At 43.7% G+C, this 23,081-nt stretch overlaps 1 protein-coding gene across 5 annotated transcripts in view; it reads left to right on the forward strand.

The window, feature by feature from the left end:
• Positions 1 to 23,081, forward strand: part of spryd3 (SPRY domain containing 3) — a 51,455-nt gene that overhangs the window by 18,765 nt on the left and 9,609 nt on the right. For all 5 annotated transcript variants that reach the window (XR_014623562.1, XM_084366770.1, XM_084366768.1 and 2 more), the window contains exons 7-8: positions 3,183 to 3,332; positions 16,607 to 16,664. Coding sequence is in view for 4 of the 5 variants with exons in the window: in XM_084366770.1 (XP_084222896.1) it covers positions 3,183 to 3,332; positions 16,607 to 16,664 (208 nt within the window). In the remaining variant the exon portion in view is untranslated. The remainder of the gene's footprint in view (positions 1 to 3,182; positions 3,333 to 16,606; positions 16,665 to 23,081) is intronic.

The following is a 23,081-nucleotide window of genomic DNA, read 5'->3' on the forward strand; positions in this document are numbered from 1 at the left end:
GAATCAGCCTCTGGACAAGGACAAGGCCAGCTCACTTTCCAAATTAAAGTGGCACATGTGGCCCAGATCATTCACATTTAATGTCCAGATTGTAGTTTTTTTTTTTTTAGCCGTTATAAATTGAACTGATGTTTTTTTGAGAGAAAGAATGACAGTGAAGTAGAAATATGCAGGACAATGAGATGATGGAAGAGGGGAAGAAAACACTTTTTAGAGGGACCACCAAGTGAACAGAAAATGAGGAAACGATTTAGAAATGCACGAAGAAGCAAACAAAATGAAAAAAATGATGAAAACGTAATTGCAGTGAAGACAAAGGTCATTATTTAACATCTGGTATATGATGTTTAATCACCACATATCTGTGCGCCACATAAAAAAGTAATGTCTTAATTTCAGCTTCACCTTTCTTTTAAGTTCCCCCATTAGGTGTGACAGGAACCTGGCAGGACCACTCTCTGGGCGTTACATCTGTTTCCCAGGCAGCAGCTCAACAAAACACGGCCTTGCACATCACAATTCTCACCACTCAGAATTGAAGAAGTGAGTGAAAGAGAAAGAGGGAGAGAGAGATTGTCAGCTATCTCAGTGAGGCATGCTTTGCTCAAGGCTACGTCTCCCTTTTCTGCCCTCTTGTCTCTTCTCCTCCTTCTATTACTCAGCAGCGAAGAAGCAAAAAAAAAAAAAAAAAGGTGTGACTGAGTGCTCATCACGCCGAAACTCTTTCCTCCTCTCCCCAAAGACGAGTAGTTGTCCAGGCATGAAAGTGCAGCAGGTTAAGGAGACACGAGTGCACACAAAAGGGCAGTCTGCAACAAATAAGGTGGAGGTTAATACTGTCATCCATGTGATCAATTAATCAGTTGTGCAAAGAAACTATAAAGGAATAGGGTTTGGTTTCTAGGAATGCAAAGAGATTTTCTTTGTCTGTATTACTGTAAAAACACTTAGCAACAGCGCTCTGCAATGGCACACTGGGGAGAAGTTGGCACTCACTTTCCTTCTGGTGAATAACCTGCAGTTTCAGATGGATGTAATGAACAGACATCTTGTACAAAACTTTATAGAATCACAGAATGACTTTAGTTTAACAGCGTAATTGTTAGATAATTGCTGCCCCGCTCTGCCAGCGTTTTTCCTTGCTGTTGAAATTGTCAGAGTAGTTCTGCAGTCTTTATGCAACCAGACTGACAACCAGTAGCTGCTGGGATTATGTAACCGTAGACACAGGCTCTGGTTTAATATTCCTGTAATCCAACTCAATATATGCACTGTTCTTCATATGGTGTGATCACCTCATGTGGTCTGCCTGCGTCTTTGAGGGGTTTGAGTTTAGGTTATAAAATATTTCCAGTGAGTTCTCCATTATAATCCTGCAGTTCAGCTGCTTCTGGATGCTGGTAAAAAAGACAGGCAGACCACAAAGAGTGCTTAAAATGACAAAGGCTGCTGTTGGTAGGTCATATAATATATAAAAAGTCGATAATTAATGTTAATTCTGTGAGTAACTTGATGGCAAACTACTGTAAAATTGTAAGTGGAAGAGTGGGAACTTCCTAATTAGACTTTCATCAATATCACATCCATAATTTAAGCTTGTCAACGTTTTAGTTCTGAACCAGGACCTTCAAGATTCAGAGGAAAGGTCAAGAATCATTTACAGGAATGACATTCAGTAGAGGTCATCGGATGGACGGGTGATGTTAGGTTTCCAGGTCGACCCTATGATATTTCTTATGTTAATAACTTACATTTAGGTTTACATTTTTCTTCTTCTGCATTAATGAACGCTTTTGAAGAATAAAACCTAAGAGGGAAAACACCGCTCGCTCTGTATCGATCTTGGCTGCGGTTCTGCAGCTATAAAACGTCAAACTAGGCAGCAGATGCTTTTTTTCTGTCCTAGTTTGAAGAATAAAACCTAGAAATATGTTTCAATACAGCATAAAATAAGAATTATAGCTCATTGTAATTGTTCAGTATGGACACAAAGACAGTAATTGCTTCACATGCATTTGTGTTTGGTGCCGTAAAAGCCGTCCTGAACTTATGCAGTTTTTCACAAGAAGAAAATGTGGTTGGTTTTATTTTTTAATCTCTGTAACAAAGGATTCTTGTTGCTGTACATCGTGAACTGTGCGAGCACTGTTCTCGGTCGTTAAGCCCAGAAACGGAAATTAAACATTTTCAGAGCCTCAGCTACATTTCTGAGGTATTTTCAGTTTGATGCATCTCCAAGCAACACAGAATAACAAAAAGAGAAAATGGTACGAGTTAATTGAGACACTTGACTTTTTCGATGTTGAATAGCTGTTCCCGCCAGGTGTGTCCTTCAAGTGGCTGGCTAGTGGAAAACACACACACGCAAACACAAAAGCTTAATACAGAAGTAATTTTGTCCACCCCCTCCTTGTCTGTCATCCTAGCCTTTCAAGCCGGGGGCGTATTCTGCATTTGCGCACACGCACGCACACACACACACACACACACACACACACACACACACACACACACACACACACACACACACACACACGCACTCAGGGCATGGAAACTCTGCTCAGCCTAAAGGCTTTGTGGTTGCCTAGCTGCCCACCTACTCACCTGTACCCACCCATCCTCACCTGTTTTAGATGCTTAAGACCAAAATAGACCTGAAAGTAATTGCATTATCATCGGGAACTGAACATGTAAATCTCAAGTGGTTGTTGATACTTGCAGCATGCTCGCCATGGGTGGTGCAGCGAGGGTTTGACTGGGTTTTGGAAGTGTCAGTCTGTCACGGTGCCCACTCACTTAGGACACACTTGCGAAAGCAGGTTGTGCGGTTAAGTCGCTCCGCTCTGGAACAACGGCGGGCCGAGGATCGTGCCCAAGCATGATCTGCCGCTTACCACTAACAAACACTTACATTACTGCTAACTGCGTCAACTAAATAACCAAATAAAATAAAGCTGAAACAATGAAAGCCAGGATAATTGAATAATAGCAGTAACTAAGTTTACTGAGAAAGTTAAGGCTGCTTCAAACAAACAAGTCTGTACGATGTGTCGTCCCACCGTCAGCCTAGGATTAAGCGTCTATTTGATTTGTGTTTAATTAGTCCCTTTTTTATTGTTTATCTCTGAACATATTAACTCCCATCCTTCTTTCGTGCCTCCTCTGTTTATCGCCTTCCTCAGCTCTTGGAGTACGTTGGAAAAGGAAAGAGCATCATGGACGTGGGTTTGGCCCAGGCCCGCCAGCCACTCACCACCCGCTGCCACTACTATGAATTGGAGATCGTTGATGCTGGGGAGAAGTGCTACATCGCCCTGGGCCTGGCAAGAAGGGTGAGCTTTCTAAGAAAAGAACAACTTTTGACATGTTACCACAAACCTACACTGCACAGTTTTTTGCATTTGGCCCATTCTCCCTTTTTTCCATACTGTTATTTATCAGGCAGTATAGCTCAATGTACTCGAGGGATGTGGACTGTAGGCCTTCTATTGGCTGACTCTTTCATACTGTTCCCCTCTCTAGTCCCCTTGGTTCAACAAGTTGTTGAGCTGAAGACGTGCTAATGACGGAAAACTTTGACAATAACCTGAATTGGTAATAAGGACGGTAATTGGTATGTACAAAATGTACCTCAGGCTCTGTCTTGAGAATGTTGGAAGCTTGTCCTAATGGAAGAGCTTCAGCACTCTTTATTTAATTTAAAAATTAAATTTCAAAGGTAATAAACCCCACATACTTGTAAACTGCAGTATATGTAGAAAAGATGATGAGTGGATAAGCCTGTAAAGCCTCTTTTGAGAGGACAGAAACTTAGTGGAATAGACGAGACGAGTTGTAAACATTGTGGTACTGTCATGAGCTTTATTTTCTTTCTCATTATGCAGCAGCTTAGCAGTTCTCTTTGGATCTAATGGCCTACTTTGGGTAGATGAAACACCCCCAGAGGAAAATACAATTAGAGAAATTTTTAACACCTCTCATTTGAGCCCTTATTTCTTTTTCCAAAGAATGCACATGCGGTTCCCATTTCTGCATTAACACTGCAGCTCTGCTTTGAAGAATGAGACAGACAACGTGATGTTTGGGCACCGAGCGAGGCTGATACACGTTACGAGATGCACCAAGTAGCTAGAACGAGGGGGTGATACATCAACACGTTACAATGCACAGATGCAAGGATATATAGAGCATAAGCAGTATTAGATTAGGATCTTGCAGCAGTTACACGAGAGCTGTTTTGAAATCTGCTTACTAAGCTTATAAAGGACAGGATTAAACTTGTATAAATGCCTGCTGCTTTCAGATAGATGGATTCTCTCACAGAACCTATTTGCATTTCACTTTTTTTTTACATTACATTATTCTTCTGACTCGGGAACTATTTCTTCGACAGAATGGGTTCATGATTTGTGAGTGTTTTACACCCTGTAGGTTTTAGCCTCGAAAGTGTTATGAGCGTGAAATATTAGTGACTGCCGGAGCCAAGGCCTGTGGAGAGCTGCCAGCACTGTCTCTCCCAGGGTCAAAACTCTGCTCCTTTTAATAACAAAAATAAAAGATGAAACTTGTACAACATCCTTCAAGGTCTCGGAGGCAATTTATATTAAACAGGAAAAGAGGAATGCACAGGTCACTGAATTATTAAGACAAAGAGAGCTATAGAGAGAGGGGAGGCCGAGGAGGAGAAATATACTCGCGCTGTATGTACGCGCCCTACTTATTGGCTTACATCTAATCCATGTACTCGGTGAATATTTGTAAATGTTAAAATCTGAACATCCTTCATGTGGATGGTCTCATTATGGTATCGTTGATGTTGAGGCAATAAGACACAACAGTTAATCAGTGATGCCTGTAGTGTTACCATCTTCATAGATATGTTGTGAGTTTAAACCCCACATAGAATAATGTCACAATGTTTTGAAGGAGACCTATTACGCTTTTTCGTTGTATTTTTATTTTCCTTCAGTGTTTTATAAACGTTCTCATGCGTGTAAAAGGTCTCGAGTCCACACCGATGAGCGCTCCTCTCTCCCACAGGAAACGCTGCTCCTGAAACGCCTCGTCAGTAGTCCCGTCTATGATTTTGTGACTTTGTGACATCACATTATGTCACCATGTCATTAATTTGCATGATTTATGCCTAGCAGCTAGTTTGGCACGTAAGAATTAATATAGCGAAGCTGCTCTGGTGTTTTTGTTAGCGGTGCAGGCTCAGAGCAGACAAAGTATTCATACAGGGGATCTTAAAGAAACAGAGGGCCCTCATTTACAGTTGTCGAGTAACAGTTGAAATGACATAAAAGTTACAAAATATTAAGAGATACATAACACGATAGTCTCAAAACACGATAACAATATAATATCTATATACTGCCGAGCCTTATTCTTAACTTTATTTACTGATTTTGGTGAAATTGGATCTTATGTCAAGGAAAAAGTAACTCGATGATTTAAGAAGTTTCCTGATGGACAGACAGATTTACTTGGCTAGTTAGCTCAGTTAGCAGCTACAGCTAGTGGTCCTATTAGCAAGCTGACTCTGCTTGGACTGCGAGACATTAAGCAGCAGTTAGCGGTTACTTTGAGCAACAAGTTAAGCTTTCTATCCAACAGAAAACTCAGCAAATCAAAACGAGGTCACGCAGAGCAGCCGGAGCAGATCAGAGTGAAACCAGAAAATATTTTCTCAAAAAAGTACGATGGAGTTCAGAGTCCTGGTCAGAGCCGCTGCAAATCACCTCGGGACGGAAAAACCCACACAGACTGAGTGGGCGGCCGGGTGCATCCTTGTACTTCCTGGGAGCAGATGACCAAGAAGTGAGCCGACTATGAAATGTCGTCTGGTTGTCGAGAAAGTAGGAAAAAAACTTGTTTGAAACGTTATACTCCTAGCAGTCTGAAACCTGAGCTCTTTGCTCACAGGGGTTACTTTTTCCTATATTTACCTAATTATTTAAAGCCTCGGTTAAGTTTAATACATCCGTCGTCGTAACATTATAAATATATAACAGAAAATAATAACAATGGCTGTGCTTTAAAGCCTCAATTACCCTATACTCCAAATCTACATCCATTATATTTGAATTTTCTTCTGCAAATTTAGACTTCATGCGTACACACATGCTCTCAGTTAAGCACATGCAGACGAGGTCCCACGGGTGAGGAAGACGTTGAGTGGTGATAACTCCAGTCCCATTACCTCCTCAGAGTTCTCCTCTCCTTTCTCTTTGCTCCACTGCTTTTCTCTCTCTGCATCTGGGTTTCATTATAAAGACATTAAGCTTAAGTCCAGGAGAGGTGATAAAGCAGCAAATTGAATGGCTTGGGTAATGACTGTTTACTCAACAGCAGATGCAAGTTTTGCGTGCTGGTCTTTTTCACAAAGCATCCTGTGGTCAGAAAGAAGGCCTGAACATGAACACAAATCCTCTCATTAATGCCCCGCAGACTGCCTATTCTGCCCCGTCTGTCCGTCTGTGTCTCGCTCTCTGTATGTTGTGGCTGCTGACTTCAGTCTCAACTCAATTTTCTTCATTTTTTTTACAAATCTCTTTCTCCCCTGATGCTGACTCGCTCCGTCTTACCATCTTTACATCCACAGTAACCGGTCATGTCTCAAGAAAAATAACACATTTTAATTCTTGGCATGGCCCTCGTGGTCGCTCATAACTGAAATATCACAGCAAATATTGGTACAGACAATCATGTTCCCTTGCTTGTTGATCACTGATTCTTCATTTAGCACCAAAAGCTCTACGAAGATCCAGTTATCCGGTGAAGCATCTCTACATCGTGGATTGACACCAAAGTTTGCACAGACATTAACGTCTTGAGTTAAACGCCTTGACAGTTATTGGATTGCCATTAAATTTGGTACAGACATTCATGTCCCCATTGAGATGAATTGAATTAACCTTTGTAGCTCCCTGACTTCTCCCTCCAGCGGCATCACATGGTAAAAACTCTATTAGTCCAATAATTTGGTTTATGACCATAGATCTGCAAAACTATCGACATTTCCATTCAGGATTTTACTCAACGGCTCATTTCTCTGATCAGAGTTTCCAACAAATAGTATATTTGTTTGTTTGCCGTAGAATATTTGAGGACCCATTTTTATGGTGCCATCCAAGGTCACTTGACTCGTGGACAACCTGCTCTCGCTGTAACAGAGAACGAAAGAGATTGTGCTGCGACCTCTCATATTTAATGTAGGCCCACTTATTCTGTTTCATACAAGCTTTTAGGTGCACCTGGTTGTTGCAATTTGATTCAGTACTACCTTGATTTTGATTTCTACACGCACGTGCCTCACCTTCTGTTGTGAAAATGAATCGGTGGTGAAATAGTCCAAATGTGAGGTGCGTTTTTAAAGCATACAGCTGACAGCATACTGGGAGAGAGACACATTACCCTACAAATCATGACAACAACTACCTAATAAAAGTTAACAAATAACATTTACCGACAATGAAAACATGTGCGGTGTAACAAAACGAATTGCGACTAATTGCACATCCCTCTAATTCCCATCAGCCCCCTGTTTAGTGCTTATTAGCAAATGTTAGCATGCTAACGTGCTATCACTAGGATGGGGTACATGATAAACATTATAAACATCAGCATGTCGACATTGTCAGCGTAAGAATATTAGCATGCACCACTGTGCCCAAGTACACGTCTGCACACTCCCAACGCAAAGATGCCAAATAAAGGGAAAGTCGACATGTTAAAATCAAATTAGCTGGTTTAAAAAAGGTGGAAGTAAATTTTTGAATCCCCAAAGCCACTGTTGCCAGTTTCCTGTCCAACAGGGAAGTCTGAGGAATTTGTGTTATGCGATAAGTGTGAATGCTTTGTGCGTAAGGTAAATGCGTTGTTTGTGTGTGTTTTTATAATCTAAGATCTGTTTTGACCCCCGTTGCAATTTCTAGACCTGACATGACCTCTCACTTCCTCTCTCATTCCTCTGAAGATAAGGGTCTCCATGAATGTACAGCATGCATACGCTTGGTAGCGCGGTTGTTTTTCATCCGGTACACACACCGGTTGCTAGGCTGTGGGACAAAGAGAGATCTCGTGCTTAGTTATGGGGTGGAGGAGTGTGGCTGATAGATGGGAGTGAGGGGGGTCGAGGAGGTGGGGCAGCAAGGTGAAAAGTTTGGGAGGTAGAAAAATCAAGGAAGCTATTCAGAATATGAAAAACACAGGAAAAAAAGCAGGAAAACCCTCATGTCCTGAAAAACAAACAAACCCCCCCAAAAAAACCTACGAAAAAGAGAATAACGCTGTGGGAGGATGTGGAGGGGAAGAAGGAGGAGGGCTGAACATGGGAAGATGGATGGATAGGTGTCATCCATGTGATGGAGGACTGAAGGGACAGATACGGTTCAGCTGACATCAGGGTCTGAATGAAACTGTCGTTCTGCAGCTGATTTAATATATTGACTCACTCTCCGTTCACGCACATAAACACAGTCATAAAGCCAAACACACAAACGTACCACGGTGCACTCTCACACACAAACAAGACATAAAACGGCTCAAACTGCTCAGGAGGTTGGAATGGAAGCGTTTCCTCTGTCCTGGTTTGCCCTGAGACCGGGTCCTGGGAACAGCTCTCCTCCTCTTCCTCCTGTGACGCAGCAGTCCTACTAACCGGTTTTCACTGCTGCTCTTGTTGTGCCTCTAATCTGGAAGCTGAAAAACACACAGCACAAACAGACAGCGGTCAATGTGCTCCGCGGTGTAACCTAATTTTGAACTGCAACGATTTGGTCAACTGTTCTTTGTCGATTGGCAGCTACTCTGACGATCTAACAACAATATTTTTGTCATTTTTTTAGCAAAGAATGCCAAAAATGTGCCGCTTTCAACTCCTCAAATGTTTGATTTTGAAGATTATCTTAGTCATACGTGACATTAAACTGAGTATCTTTGGGTTTTGGACCTTTAGTGGGACAAAGTAGGACATTTGAAGACGTCACCTCGGTGGGAAATCCGCACATACATGTTCATTATTTGCTGATATTTTACTTACAGAACGATTAACTGATTAATAAACAAAAAAAACATCTGTTAATTGATTGATAATTTAAAAAAATCCTTTGTTGAAGACCACAGAAACTATCTGGAGTTTAAATTAAAGACTCATTGTTTCTGAGGCACATTACATTTTGTGTTTTCAATTAAGAACTGAAGATTATACAAATTAGAAAACAGCCAAGTGATTCAGGATGCGGTTATTGCACACAAGTCAACACCTTCAGACTCATCGGGATCCAATTTGTTGTGCTTCTGTGATGATTGAATGAATGCTGGAAAACAGATGTGCAGAAGTGGAAACAGCCTTGCTAGCGTGGCTCTTGGGTCGGCAAAGGTCAGTCGGTCGAACTGTGTAATGGAGACACAGTTTCTAAACTAACGTTAGCGTTTGTTGACGTATCTGTACTGCATTTTCCTGTCACTTTGTCTTGCGGTGGAAGAGTGCAGGGAGTCTGCCGGCGGATTTATCTGCAAAAAGCTAAAACAATTCTTGCTTTAAAGAAGCGTCTGATACTACCTGAACTAACCAGTGCAAGCAAACTCCACTTGGACAAACCAGAGCGTGCAGAACGGGTTTATTCTCATTTTCATCGTGAAAAACTCGACTGTACACTATCAGTGCTGCACCAAACAAATGACAGACACAGTTAGCAGCTAGCCTGTGAACTAAAGAGCCAGATATTACCCTCAGGAGGTGGAAGAGACCAGAAAGAGAGCTGAAAGAGAGTGAGGGAAAAATCGTTTGGCATATCAGCATAAAAGATGACATGTTGTGTTCAAAACTTGTTTCTGCTCCCCCCCAAGTGGCCGAGAGTATTCAACATTCAATGAGATTCCCTTCCCAGATGCTTTTATTGGTATTGTTTCGTAACAGTCTCGAGGCTCATGTTTGACCAGTCCTGCAAAAACATCCCCGATAGTTCCTCGACCGCGGGAGAGCGTCGGCTCTGAAGCAAGCAGTTTTTGGAAGTGGGGCAGGAACCTAAGCTGTGTTTAAATCAAAATTTGGACCCGGGTTCCTGCAGTTGAAAAGCAGGTAGATTAAGGGAAATTTGGCAGAAGTGAAGCCCCGCAGAGCCGCCAACACGGCTGCACACTTCTCCCAATGCAAAGATGCCAAATAAAGGGAAAGTCAATACGTTTAAATCAAATTTCCTGAAGAAGTTGGAGGAAATTGTGTAATGTGATAAGTTTGAATGCTTTGAATGTAACGTTAATGTGTTGTTTTAGCAATCTAAGATCTTTTTTGACCCCCACTGCGATTCCTAGACTTGACATGACCTGGTTTCCTCTCTTATTCCCCGAAAGATAGGGGTCTCCATGAGTGTACAGCAGACATATGGTTGGTAGCGCGGTTGTTTTTCATCCGGTTTCACACACCATTTGTTTGGCTGAGAGACAAAGAGAGAGCTAGGCTGTATTTTGAATCAACACAGGACATAGGTTTCCTGCAGTCAAAATGTAATGATAGTACTCGAGCGACTGCCAAAAGGTATATGAAAGGAAATTTGGCAGATCCCAAACAGAAGATTTGTTGTCAGGACACATTTGGGCAAAAAAAAAAATTGTATGAATCAGACGCTGCTGCGCTCAACACTGTGTGAACTTTGTCCAATCACCAGTTCTGCCAAACATCCAGAACAGAACAAACCTAGTGATTTAGCAGTTTTATGTCTTTGTATCAAGAAGTTTGCATATTCCCTCACATCCATAAAAAGTGATGAACATGCCCCGACAGATACGCACAGATAGGCTGTTGTTCTCCTCACTCCAGTCAGATCATCAGCTAATGTCAGACGGTTGTTGTTATCGTGTGAAGAGCGAGGTCTTAGCCCGATGACATGAGGTTAAACAAACAGACCTGCATTAGTTTTCCTACACAGTCTCTGCCCAACCCCTATAGGGGAGGTTGTGTGGGCACGTACAAAACAAAAATGCGCTACTTTCCCTCCCTACAAGCACACGCACACACACCCATACACTCGCATCCGTTGTAATTCATTGCTTAAACTCGAGTTATATTTTTAGACAGCTCTGTGATAACTGCTGTAGATGATGGGTATCTGTTCCACATGGTTCCCCGCTCGGCCCGCACCTTTCCGCTCTTACTCTTTCAGACTTGTTTACTCTGCCACCGTGTGGAAATGCAGGCTGCTCTGATGACACCGGTGTAGCAGCTGTGGATCTGATATTGCAGGCCTTTGCTCCACTGTGCAGTATTTGTTATTCTTAGATGCAGCTTGCATTTGTCAGATAGCTTCTGCAGGCCAACTGTTGTAGTGGCCGTGGTTCTGAAAGCTTATTGTATGTGCGCGAGAGTGGACCAGCCGGTTAACGTGGTGTTCTCTGTCTTAAATACATTCCTTCACATGTTGATAGAGAAGGAGTGTAGGTATGATCTTGTGGCGCCACCACTGATTGAAAAACAAAAAAATCACAACATTAGCTGTTGTCATTTCTAGACCACAATCGGCTGGAATGTTTCTTTTATCTGAGGAAAACCTGCTCCCAGTCCCACAAAATGATACGATCTGCTTTGCACAATTTATGGGCAGAAACAAAAAAACCATTATATTCAGTCAGAGAAGAGTCTGAAGATTAAAATCTTATTTTTACACTGTTAACTTGTTTTTTCAGGTACTTAGACAGCCCGTCTAAAAATGTTCTGCCTTTATCTACCGCACGAAACGCTAAATAAAGATATCACGGTGGTATTTCTGTTCTGAAACAAATGCTGCTGTTAAATTGCGCCGTCCCACCTGGATTTCAGGGATCATGTACAGCAGCGATCGTCAGTTTGCTGCCACGATAACCAAATGCTCCCACGCTTGTGACAACACTGGTGATAAATATCGCAACAGGATTTTTTCAGTGCAGTTAACCGAACATTTCCGGCTGCTGCAGCTTCACATTAAAAGCATTTAACTGGTGAAATACGTGTTGACTTTTATTATGAAGTAGGCTAGTCACAGGAAACGCGTGGTAGCATGTAGCGGACGCCTTCAGTTATAATTGTGTTCATCGTTCGACTAACTCTTGATTAAAAACAAGAAGCTAAGCGACGGTGGGAGTTATGGTCAAGATGTGTAATTGTGTATGCTTGAACGCTGTAAAACAGGCAACATCAACTACAGCGGCAAGCCGAGTGGCTGCCCGTTGACGATGAACCAAAACAGTGACGCTACAGGGTGGATAGCCAAACAATAAGCTTGCGATGTAGCTCCTGTTTGGGAGATTATTCTACACACTAGTGGAAGAGGCTCAGTCTGCTCTGAGAGTGATCGTGGATTTGCTTGCCAACCCATGACAGTGAGCCAAAAAGTCCAACTTTATCCTCTCCGTGGCTGCTCTGTGAAACCACCCTGCTCTCAGCCTAGCCGTTGAGCCCTGAGGCTGACAGCAGCACGCTGGCCAGACTACGGGATGTAACTCCTGAGTTGTCAGAGAATCACTTAGCTTGTCGATTATAAGCAAAAGGCGTCACTTGGCTTTATTTTCGTTGGCCCGCTGCTCCCAAACTGAGTATTTTAGTTCGCTTCCTGGGATTCCTAAGACTCGTCCTGCTCCTCATTACTAAACGGGAGATACCGTAGTGCTGAATTACTGTAAAGCCTCGTTCTCTGTGTGCAGAGCAGGGTGTGCTGCTTCAGTTTCCTCACTAACCCACTATGTTTATTTGTTGAAAAGAGCTCACTGAGTAGATGTTTTGAATTGGAGATGATGGACACAACAATTACCGAGAAGACGGCTATGAAAACAGGCATTTAAGAGTTGATCCATTTATCAGACCCAAGTCTGCGGTTTACATTAAAGCACCATAAATCCGCCCGCTATTTGTGCAGTCGTCCCTAATGTTGTCTTATTTCAGTTCCTCAAAACGTCTGATCAGATCAGAGTCTGTGGATCATCAATCAGGGAGCAAACACCCAGACGCTCCTCTCCTCCTCGTGGAGATGCAGCCCACATGCCAGTCAGCCAGAGGAATCCTCCGGCTTGTGGTTGAGACGAGGGGGAAGAGGAGCAGACTTGGCGGATCAAGGGTTTTCAGGCTTGGAGCAGTAGCTGCATTCCTCCATGTCTCTCTGTCTTCCTCTGCTGATGTCTCACTCCGTCCTCTTCTCCCTCTCTCTCTCTCTCACTTTCCCCCCATCCATTTCCATTTCCTGTTCCTCAAGCCCCAATGGGGTTGTCAGACAGGATCGTTGATGTTTCCCTGATGTCTTGTCCTCAAATGCTGCACTCTGTCTGCCTGGCCCGACCAAGTCTGCCTGTCTGCGTTGTCCCCATTACTCATTTCTCTGCTCCACACAGGTGCTAACAATCATAATTACATCTGCCCATTTTTTGTCTTCATGCCTCCACGCTGGCGGCAGCTTGGTGGGAAGAATTATGTATTTGGGTTGTCCCTCCCTCCGTCCGTCTGTCCGTCCCTCCCATTCTTGTGAACACAATATCTCCAGGAACCAGAGCAAACCAAATATTGGCCAAAGGTCACTGTGACCTCGTGCTACATGTTTTTTGTCCATAACTCACTGCTGACTACCTGTGACAATATTTCAAACAAATGTCTAATAGGATTAAATAGTATCATAATATCTAGAAGGTCAACTTCACTGTGACGTCATAATACTCTGCAAAAAACACCAGTTTTCAACTCGGGAACAGAAAGGGGAAATTGTGACCATATTTTGCGTTCGGGTCGATACTGAATTGATGACACTAAACTTGGGTGTTCCCCTTTGAAACTGTGGAGGGATCGTCTGTGCTGCCAGGTCCGACATGTGTGTGTTCTATCAGAATCAGCTGTATCGGCCAAACATGAACACATACAAGGAATTTGACTGTTTTGCTCACTGGAAATTATTTGCTGGAATCAAACATGTCAGTGTAGTGACAACTTCCATTTCACCTAAAATGAGAATAACACCGAATACCTTTTTTTTAATTAAATTCCTTCGAAGTCTTTACCTCGTATACTATGATTCTGGGCAGACATGCATGTAAACTGCATCTTGACTGGTTAGCAGAGTTGTACAACCTCCAGGCAGTAATTCTAGTTGAGTGATGTATTGTCTCTTCGGTGTCTACATCAGTCATCATTGGCCGTTCTTTTGTTTGGATGAAATAACTTTTCCCCTTACTGTGACTCGCCAAAGGCTGACTTTTCCTCCTTTTTTCCTGCAATCCTGGTCATAATTCGGAATTTCTTTGACCTGAGACAAAATGAAAGTCTTTCGGTTGCCTTTTTTTTTTGTCTGTGAAAGGCACAGTATGTAAGATGTGGCCAGAATTTTAGTTTAAAACGATGCTAACCAGCTAGCCCTGACCCGTCCTGTCTCATAATACCACTTTTTACTGACCAGAGGCAATAGTCCGATAGCCCCTGTGATGAATTGTCAAGAAATTAAATACTCTTACTTCTACTTCCCGAACTGAGACGAGCTTAATTGCCTCATTAACTCATCGTTAAGCACACTTCCTTCAAACTCGTGGTGGTTTGTCTTTTCCACAATCACCTCTGCTTTGGTTGAAATAAATCCTCGATTCCCAGAGTACGATGTGAAAATATTCCAGGTCTACATGCTGTTTTTATTACAAATGATGACCGACTCTCTGTCCCCGCCTGCCATGTCTTGTCTTCCCTGAAGTTAGAGCCGCTGTATCGCCGCTGTATTGCCGCTGTGTCGTCACTGTATCGCCGCTGTATCGTCGCTGTATCGTCGCTGTATCGCAGCTGTATCGCTGCTGTATCGCTGCTGTATCGTCGCTGTATCGCCGCTGTATCGCCGCTGTATCGCAGCTGTATCGCTGCTGTATCGCCGCTGTATCGCCGCTGTATCGCAGCTGTATCGCAGCTGTATCGTCGCTGTATCGCTTCTGTATCACTGCTGTATCGCCGCTGTATCGCCGCTGTATCGCTGCTGTATTGCAGCTGTATCGCAGCTGTATCGCCACTGTATCGCAATTGTATCGCCGCAGTATCGCCCCTGTATCGCCCCTGTATCGCCGCTGTATTGGCGCTGTATTGCAGCTATATCGTCGCTGTATCGCCGCTGTATCGCTGCTGTAACGCCGCTGTATCGCCGCTGTATCGCTTCTGTATCGCCGCTGTATCGCCGCTGTATCGCTGCTGTAACGCCGCTGTATCGCTTCTGTATCACTGCTGTATCGCCACTGTGTCGCCACTGTGTCGCCGCTGTACTGTGTCTCCTGATGCCAAACTGGCCTCGGTCGCTCTGGGAGGCTGTGTTCTGTCCCGTGTTTACTCTGTCGTCGTGATGCCAAATCCAGTAGAGTTGGGCCCCGTCGCCCATGGTGACTCCCGGGTTATCTGTGGTCTCGGTAGGGGCAAACTCTCGAGCTACTCGCTCCGCGGCTATAAACAATTAGCTAACGGCACCTAGCTACAGGCAAAGATAGCTAGCTAGCAGTTGCTCCCTCTATGTTTTGGAGGTACTTTTTGAATTATGGCCGTATTTTACAGATTACACCTTTACTACTAGTTTAAAAGAAATTCAGTGACAAGAGTTTACCAGAGTGTGTGTGTGTGTGTGAGAAGTAAAGCATTTTGAAGATGGAAGGAGCATAATGTCACTGCCCTCCTCCTCCTTCCTCTCTCTTGTTCGGTAATGTGTTTCTACAGTAATGGAGGTGAAGCCTAGAAAACAGATAAAACATCTCTGGTAATTACCTCTGAGTCATGCTCAGATCTTATCCAAAAGTTGGCCCTCCAGTTATTTCTGTTGGCATGGTGAAACCCTGAAGAAAGGCATACATACTTCTTCTCTCGGAGAGACGTTAGCTGAACCTGACAGAAAAGATCATCGGAGTCACTCTCCCCTCCATCTCAGGCATTTACACCACACGCTGCATCCGTAAGGCAACCAGGGACTGATCTGACTACCTCTGTTACCCTGTTGTGTGTTGTGTGTTGTCCTGCGTCGCTGTTTTGTTTTGTATTAGTCTGATGCACTATTGCACCTCATGTAAATAATAATAATAATAATAACAATAATAATAATCACAGTCACTTTAAAAGTATTTTTGCACTACACTAGCAGTTTCATGTAGCGTATGGTACTGTTGTTGTCGTTCTATGTTGTTGTTGTTGTTTGTTTGCACTGAAGCCTCTTGGGAAACGTTATTTCATTGCACTGTGTACTGTGTTTATGGTGGAATGACAATAAACCCTCTTGAATCTTGAATCTTGAATCTTGAAAATGGAAAGGAATCCTCTCATTAACCTGTTAATGTTAGTGAAAGAATAAAATGATCAATCTGTGCTGGTCAGTGTGCAGGGAAACAATGTAAAACTGCTACTGGCTCTCGACTCTGTAATTCAGAGTTGATTGACAGACTTTGGATTTCTCCTCGTGATGAAGCGGTGTGTCATAAAAGCGATAGTCTGCATTTAACCCTGTCATGCATGGTGTCCACTGCAATGGGCAGATATTTGGAGGCCATTTTTAACCATTTAAGTACCTGTAGTCCAAAACATCAAGTGGTGGACCCCCAAAACGTGTGTTTGTGACCTGTGTCGCTGTTTGTGTCTGTGCAGGACTACCCCAGGAACAGACACCCAGGATGGAGCCGAGGTTCAGTGGCGTACCATGCAGGTGAGATTTCAAGCACCTTTTTTTTTTTTTTTTTAGCCTTATTTCTCTTTCGCTTTCTCTGTCCGTCGTTCTGTATTTCTTAGAGAGAAGATTATTTGGAATTTCCTCTGTAGTCTTGTGATAAACTTCCTCTAAAGCATCTACTGTATCTGCTGCCTTTTTAGATACAAACATCACAGGGCACCGTCTCAGCTGGAAGTCAAGGTGCCTTGCACAAACAGAGATCAAGGAGGATTGTGGGCAGATAAAAGGGACGAAAACAGATAAAAACATACACTGACAGCATCAGAAAGAGGAGAGGGATCATATCTCCATCTCTCTCCCTCCCTCTCTCTAAATATGTCTCTCTACATGGCTTGAAAAAACGAATTTAGTTATCTTTATCTTCTTACGCTTACACACACACGCTCAGTCTTGGTTGTTTGCGACGACAGGCTTGTGAACATTATCTTTACGGGCATCTGCACTAAACCCCCACAGCTCCCATTCCAGGCCTCAGCACCCCTCGCTATCAGTGCTAAGAGATTAGCTATCAAACGCTAGCTGCCGCGATATGAGAATAGCGGCAGCTAGGTAGGTGGTTGTTATTACAGCGTACAAGCTACATTAGGTAGCTGCCTCTTTATCTGACAATCCACTGTCACAGTCAAGATCTTGTTAGTCCTTATCAGACCGAAGCGGTTAGGATCTAGCTGCCTTTTATCTGCAGTATCTCGGTCTGAAGCATCCCATTGTTAATCTCTCTCGCAGGGGGATTTTCAGCTGCTCTCGCTCTGAGTGATTCACACGCCACAAATGTCACTTTCTGTCGTATGTTTTTCCGCCAGGAAATGTGTTTGATTTCATTTATAGAGGAAGGTTTGTGTACTTTTCTTCCAGCTGACCTCCAATCAGCCATCAAAACACACTTTCTTGTTCACTCTGCACATTCCAGTCGTGTTTCTAGTCGATGTTTCTGGTCCTAAATCCCGGTATCCCTCAGGCGATCCCATTTATGCTTAAGATACATTAATTATAATAATAACAGTTGATGCTGTGCGTCCTGCCGATGCCTCATCGCTGAGTGACAGACGAGACCAGTCATTCACAGGGGCTCACCGTGCCAGTCCCACAGGTCTAGCGCTGCGGTCCGCCTGGTTTGGCTGCTGTCCGTCGAACACCACAGAAATGTGCGCGCCCCAGCACAGCTCCCATTAATCTTATTTGTTAGAGACTAAAATGATGTATGTGGTTTTCCACGCTGTGCGCATGAGGTTTGCCTTCCCTAAGGTGAGGCTGTGATCCAGCTACTTAATATCAACAGTGAGGGCCTCTTCTTCATGCCTCTCCTCCTCATCCTCCTCCATGCGTCCAAGATTTTCTCTAAGCAGCGCAGCAGCCTCGTGAACTGCACGCGGACGCTCTCTGGCAGACTGACAGAAACTCAATGTATACACAGTATAATATACCCCAGGTCATATAACCACAGCAGAAATTACTTAAAGAAGGAATGACTTTAGCTTTGTTACCTTGGTTTTCCTGCTCGCTGCGAGCCAAGAATGCTGTGAAGAGGTGTTTCTGTTGCACGTGGTACCTCTGTTTATTAACTTTTATGGTTGGTTTTTGTATTTGACCTCAGTATCTAAAGGGGCAAATGTCTGCCAGGATTTTCTTGGCAGGCGTTAACCTTCTACAGACTGCTTATATTTTTATCGTGCTCCATGCTGTTCCTTAACGCACTGTGACTGTTTGTAATGTTTTTATCATTAGCTGTCAGTGGCTGCAGATGGTTTTTCTGAGTTATATTATGCAGCCTGGAGGCAAATACATAAATTACATAATGATTCAGTGCAGCATTATTTCTTTACTTGTTTATACTTTGCATCAACAGTTTGACTTCTGAGTTCTCCTCCTCCACGCCGGTTTACGGTACATTGTGTTGGACACGCGACCAGTGTTGACCTGGATCACATGTGATGTGTGTTATTGACTTTAAAAGTCTGTGATTTTTACTCCGGGTGTGTTCCAGTCATATACACGCATCCTGTCAACCACACCGCTGCTCCTTTTGTATAGCTTGTATATAGTTTGAGAGTTCGTTGGCCTGCGCTGGTGTTACCTGAGTGTTTGTGTTGGGAGCGGGCCCAGCGCGGACCTCCATCCTGTGTGTTGGCTCGGGTTAGCTCCGCAAGTTAATGGGCCGTGGGGCGCTGCGAGTCCCTGTGGGCCCCTGTGGGACCTATCATGAGCAACCAGCCATCCAACCAGTGAGTGCTCCTCAGCAAGCCTCATTAACCCTGTCAGCCCCCCCTTCAAACCCCCCATCAGTGACTCACACGTGCTATGACTCAACACCCGCAGCTGAAGGTTATGCCCTACCACCACCGCCACCTCCATCCATCCATCACCACCCAGCCAACCTGAGATAATAGGGCTCATTCTTACTTCTGTGCTCTGTATCAGTGACGGGGTCTAATCTGATTCCAGCTCAGGTTCTACAAAAACAAATATTCAACACCAACATGTTGTATAGGGGGATCATTTTACCGTCTTACCTAATGGGACAAAAATGGACTTGGATGACATAGTCTCTATAGCACTTAGCGGCACAAAGAGTGTGGAAAACGCATCAAATACTTTGAAAAGAGCCTGTGTGTCCTACAGCTGCAGCTCACGATGTTTCATATCGGTTAATTACGATGAAAAGAGTCATTCTTGCACACACTTTCCACCTTTGCATTGATGAATCTATCGCAAAAGACCTTCACAAAATCTCCTGCGTCTGAAACGTCGACCTTTTTAAAGACACCACAGGAGGGCGCCACTCAAATCGGTCAGGCCAATTTTGTCTTGCACGGACCACCACTTTTCCTTCGCCACCGCCCAATCACCTCCCAGCTGTCTGTGCCCGGGCAAAGTAACATCTCACGGATGTTTAAAACTTCTCACCAACTTCTCAAAAAGTTCAGCCATCTTTAAAGACTTCTTCCTCTTGTCTCGTGGTCCTGTCTCCCTTGAGCTATTGGCTAAACTGCTACACTGACCCGCACGACTACCAGCGGTACTGCTCCGTTCGTTCGTATCTCTAAGCTAAACGTGTAGAAATATGGACATCTGTATGCATATCTAGCGTTGTGCATAAATGAGCCTTTAGGGTAACTTGCAGTTTTCAGTGTGTAGGTTGTTGTTGTTTCCCTTAGAGACAGGGATTTTTAACAACAGTCTACATCCAGTGAGTCACACTGTGATCAACCCATCACAAAAGATGATTTCTACTTATTATTTCAATTAATCCTGTAGTCTATATAATCTTGCGAAAGATTTCGACCACAATTTCCAGAAAACCCGTAGTGATGACGTCCTATTGCTTGTATTTTCCCTACAACTGTGGAAAAAAAACCCAGGAAATATTCTGTTTATCATCACATTGAGACAAAGAAAAGCAACAATCTGAATCTGGACTGTTTATTAGACCTTTCACAGAGACACTACTGGAGCTCCAGAGTAAAGACGGAGGCGTCCTGTGCTGTATCCCTCTGACAGGACCTCATGTTTGTTCTGTGGTTACCAAATGAAAACAATAAAAGTTATAGCTGCAGATTATTTGTCTTTTGATCACGTCATCGCCACCATTCACCCTAGAGTTAAGCCAGTAACCTTACCACCATCATATAACCACAGAGTCTCCACTCGGGCTTTACTCATCATTCTGGGGGAGCTGTAACCAGAGATCAATTAGATTTATTGTTCATATGCTTTTTTAAGTTGGGGTCTCACTGACAAATGGGGTCAGGAAGTATATTGTATATTATATATCAACAGCTCAACACTCGACAGCTGCAAATTGAATTTATAGTAAATGCTTAGGAAAACGTACAAACTCTCGTGTGTGTGTGTGTGTGTGAGAGTCGGTGAAATCATGGAATCAATATTTATTTTTAATTTTTCATGTTTTAGGAGTCTGTGAAGTCATTGTTCCCCGGGCAGGGAAGCCCAGTTCTTTCCAGACAAACTCTCATGTTACGAGAAAGCCTGTTTTCTTGTTCCCAGCTGCTCTCAGTCGGGTTCTCTGCCCTCTCCTCCTGTGGGCTCGGCTCCAAACCCCCACACTCGCCTCCAGTTTTCTACCTTCTTGCTGCTGCTCGGATCACCTTCGGATCCAGCACCTGGTGGCGGTCACAGTAGCTAACTTTGTCGGCTTCTCCAACAGCTGCCTCAGTTTATGATCTTGGCGTTCCCATTAACACTATCACCCGTATTCTGCTCCGTACACTCTCACCAGCGTCGGAGCCAAACCATGGTCAACACCTCTGTGCTAATTTTAAACTCTCTGGTCTCCAACACAAATTTTAACATTTTCCGCCACAGCCTAGCTCCAAATTGAGCCTGCTTCCTGAATCTCGATTTCCAATCTTTTCAAGCACCAAAGCACACTTGAGAAAAGCAACAGGCAGATTATTGTACGCTCATAAAGTAAAACTGCAGGACAAAATGTGTTGACTTAAAGATTACTTAAATGATTACTGTGCAGAACATTTTATAATTTAGCACTTTTTTTTCCAATAATGTGCTGCCTAGATATTGTCCTTCTTTATGCATCTGTGTCGGAGATAGTCGTGGTTGGATGCATTATGTTTTTGGTTCTCCATCCATCTGGACAATATTTCACATTTTGTTCCGAGAGAGTCGAGAGTGTGAGGAAGGAAGTCAGGGGAACAAGACTAAACGTTGCATGATTTGATCTTTAAAACAACATTACCTGTTGTCTGTGAACATTTGTGCCTGACTCCACTGGTTGCGTGAGCGTTGCAGAACGACTCCGCTGCGGTTTTGCTCCGCGCTCCCTCGTCAGTCAACATCCACCGGCTGCGTTTTGAGTTGCAGCGCGGCGCAGCACTGCCGGACAGCTGGAGTGGCGAAGCGGGTGGGGAGTGACTTCAGATAGATTTTCATCAGCAATGCTGGTTGTTAAATAGAAATGTTCAGCGTGTTCTCACTCAAATTCACAGGGCTTTTGTGTTGGAATTCAAGTCAAACTCTCAATGAACTCAGCACTCATCAAAAACTCTGGTTCTCTCTCTTATTTTTCCTCCCTCCTCTCTGTAAAGTACGTTTCCCCGACACCCGACAGTTGAGGTCACCTCCGCGGATCACTGCTGCAGTCAGGTTGATAAACGGGAGTGGAGATAAACTAATCTCTGAGCTCTCCTCCCGTCGGTCAACGCCTCCGGATCAGAGCAGAATCTGATGTGACTCCGGGTTTTTATTCCTCCAGAAGATCTAGCTGTGCACCTTACTCTCTCCCCTCTGAGCCGGCTCTTGTTTTGTTTTGATTGAGAGCCCCCTGGTGGCAGAAATTAAATACTGTGCATTAAAGAATTTGTAGATTCTTTGCAGCAGCATCCATATTTGAAGCATCATCTACTGTCACAGCTGCAACTTTGTGTTCTTGTCCAAACGGATTCACAGTGAAACATAAGACAGATGTTACCAGCGAAGCCTCACATTTGAGAAGCGGTAAATGGAGAATGTGTTGCACTTTTACTTAATTAATAACTTACATTGATTATCAACATTTCAGGTCATTAATTTATGTTCTGTCGATCAAAAAATGATTTAACCTACAAATCATTTTACCGATGATTCAGCCATTGCAGTTTGTCGCACCTCCTCAGTTAAAGAGAGCTACAGTTGTGTATTTTTATAGATAATTAAAGGCTCGTTGGCGTCAGTGAATCATTTATATAATCTAAATAAAACTGCCAAAGACGTGTGCTTGTATTTTGAAGGTTTCTCTAGTTAATGTCATGAACATCCGTCCAGCCCTCGACGCTCCGCCGGGCTCTTCCTGTCTCTCCTGCCCCAGTGAACTAGCTCCATCCTTGGGTCCAAACCTGGACTTCCTCACCTCACCTCAGCTCACCTCCGGCTCCAGCCGTTGTCACTCTACAAAACCCTGCTCTGCTATTTTTAGTCGCGCTGCGCCTGTGCCGGCGTGGCCTCCACTGTTTGCCTTGTGTGTGGTGTTGTGACAAGGGCCCGCATGGGAGCTGTAATGATACAGTGTCTCCGTCTCCCTCCCGGTGCTCAGATAGAGATTGTTTAAACAGTATCCTGAGCCGGGGACGGGTCCCATGACAACTCCATAAATATTTACCAGCCGCAGCCACGCCGCTTCGCTTGAGGAGAGCTCGTCTGCAAGCTACCTCTGCAATGTTTTTCTTTTGCCCTTTTTTTCCATTGTTGTCTCTCACAACTGTAGTATGTGTTGTTTTGATGATTTCCTTTGGATGTTGATGTCCTTTTTTTTTTTTTTTTTTTTAGCGAGAAGTGTTTTTACTAGCGCTGCTTTCGCCTTTACACATCATCGTCTGACTGGAATGTCAGGATGTCCTGAAAGTGTTGCACTACATCGCATGTACACCATGTACGCATGTT

Source organism: Pagrus pagrus, assembly GCF_965226575.1.
Source record: "Pagrus pagrus genome assembly, chromosome: 11".
Taxonomy (NCBI): domain Eukaryota; kingdom Metazoa; phylum Chordata; class Actinopteri; order Spariformes; family Sparidae; genus Pagrus; species Pagrus pagrus.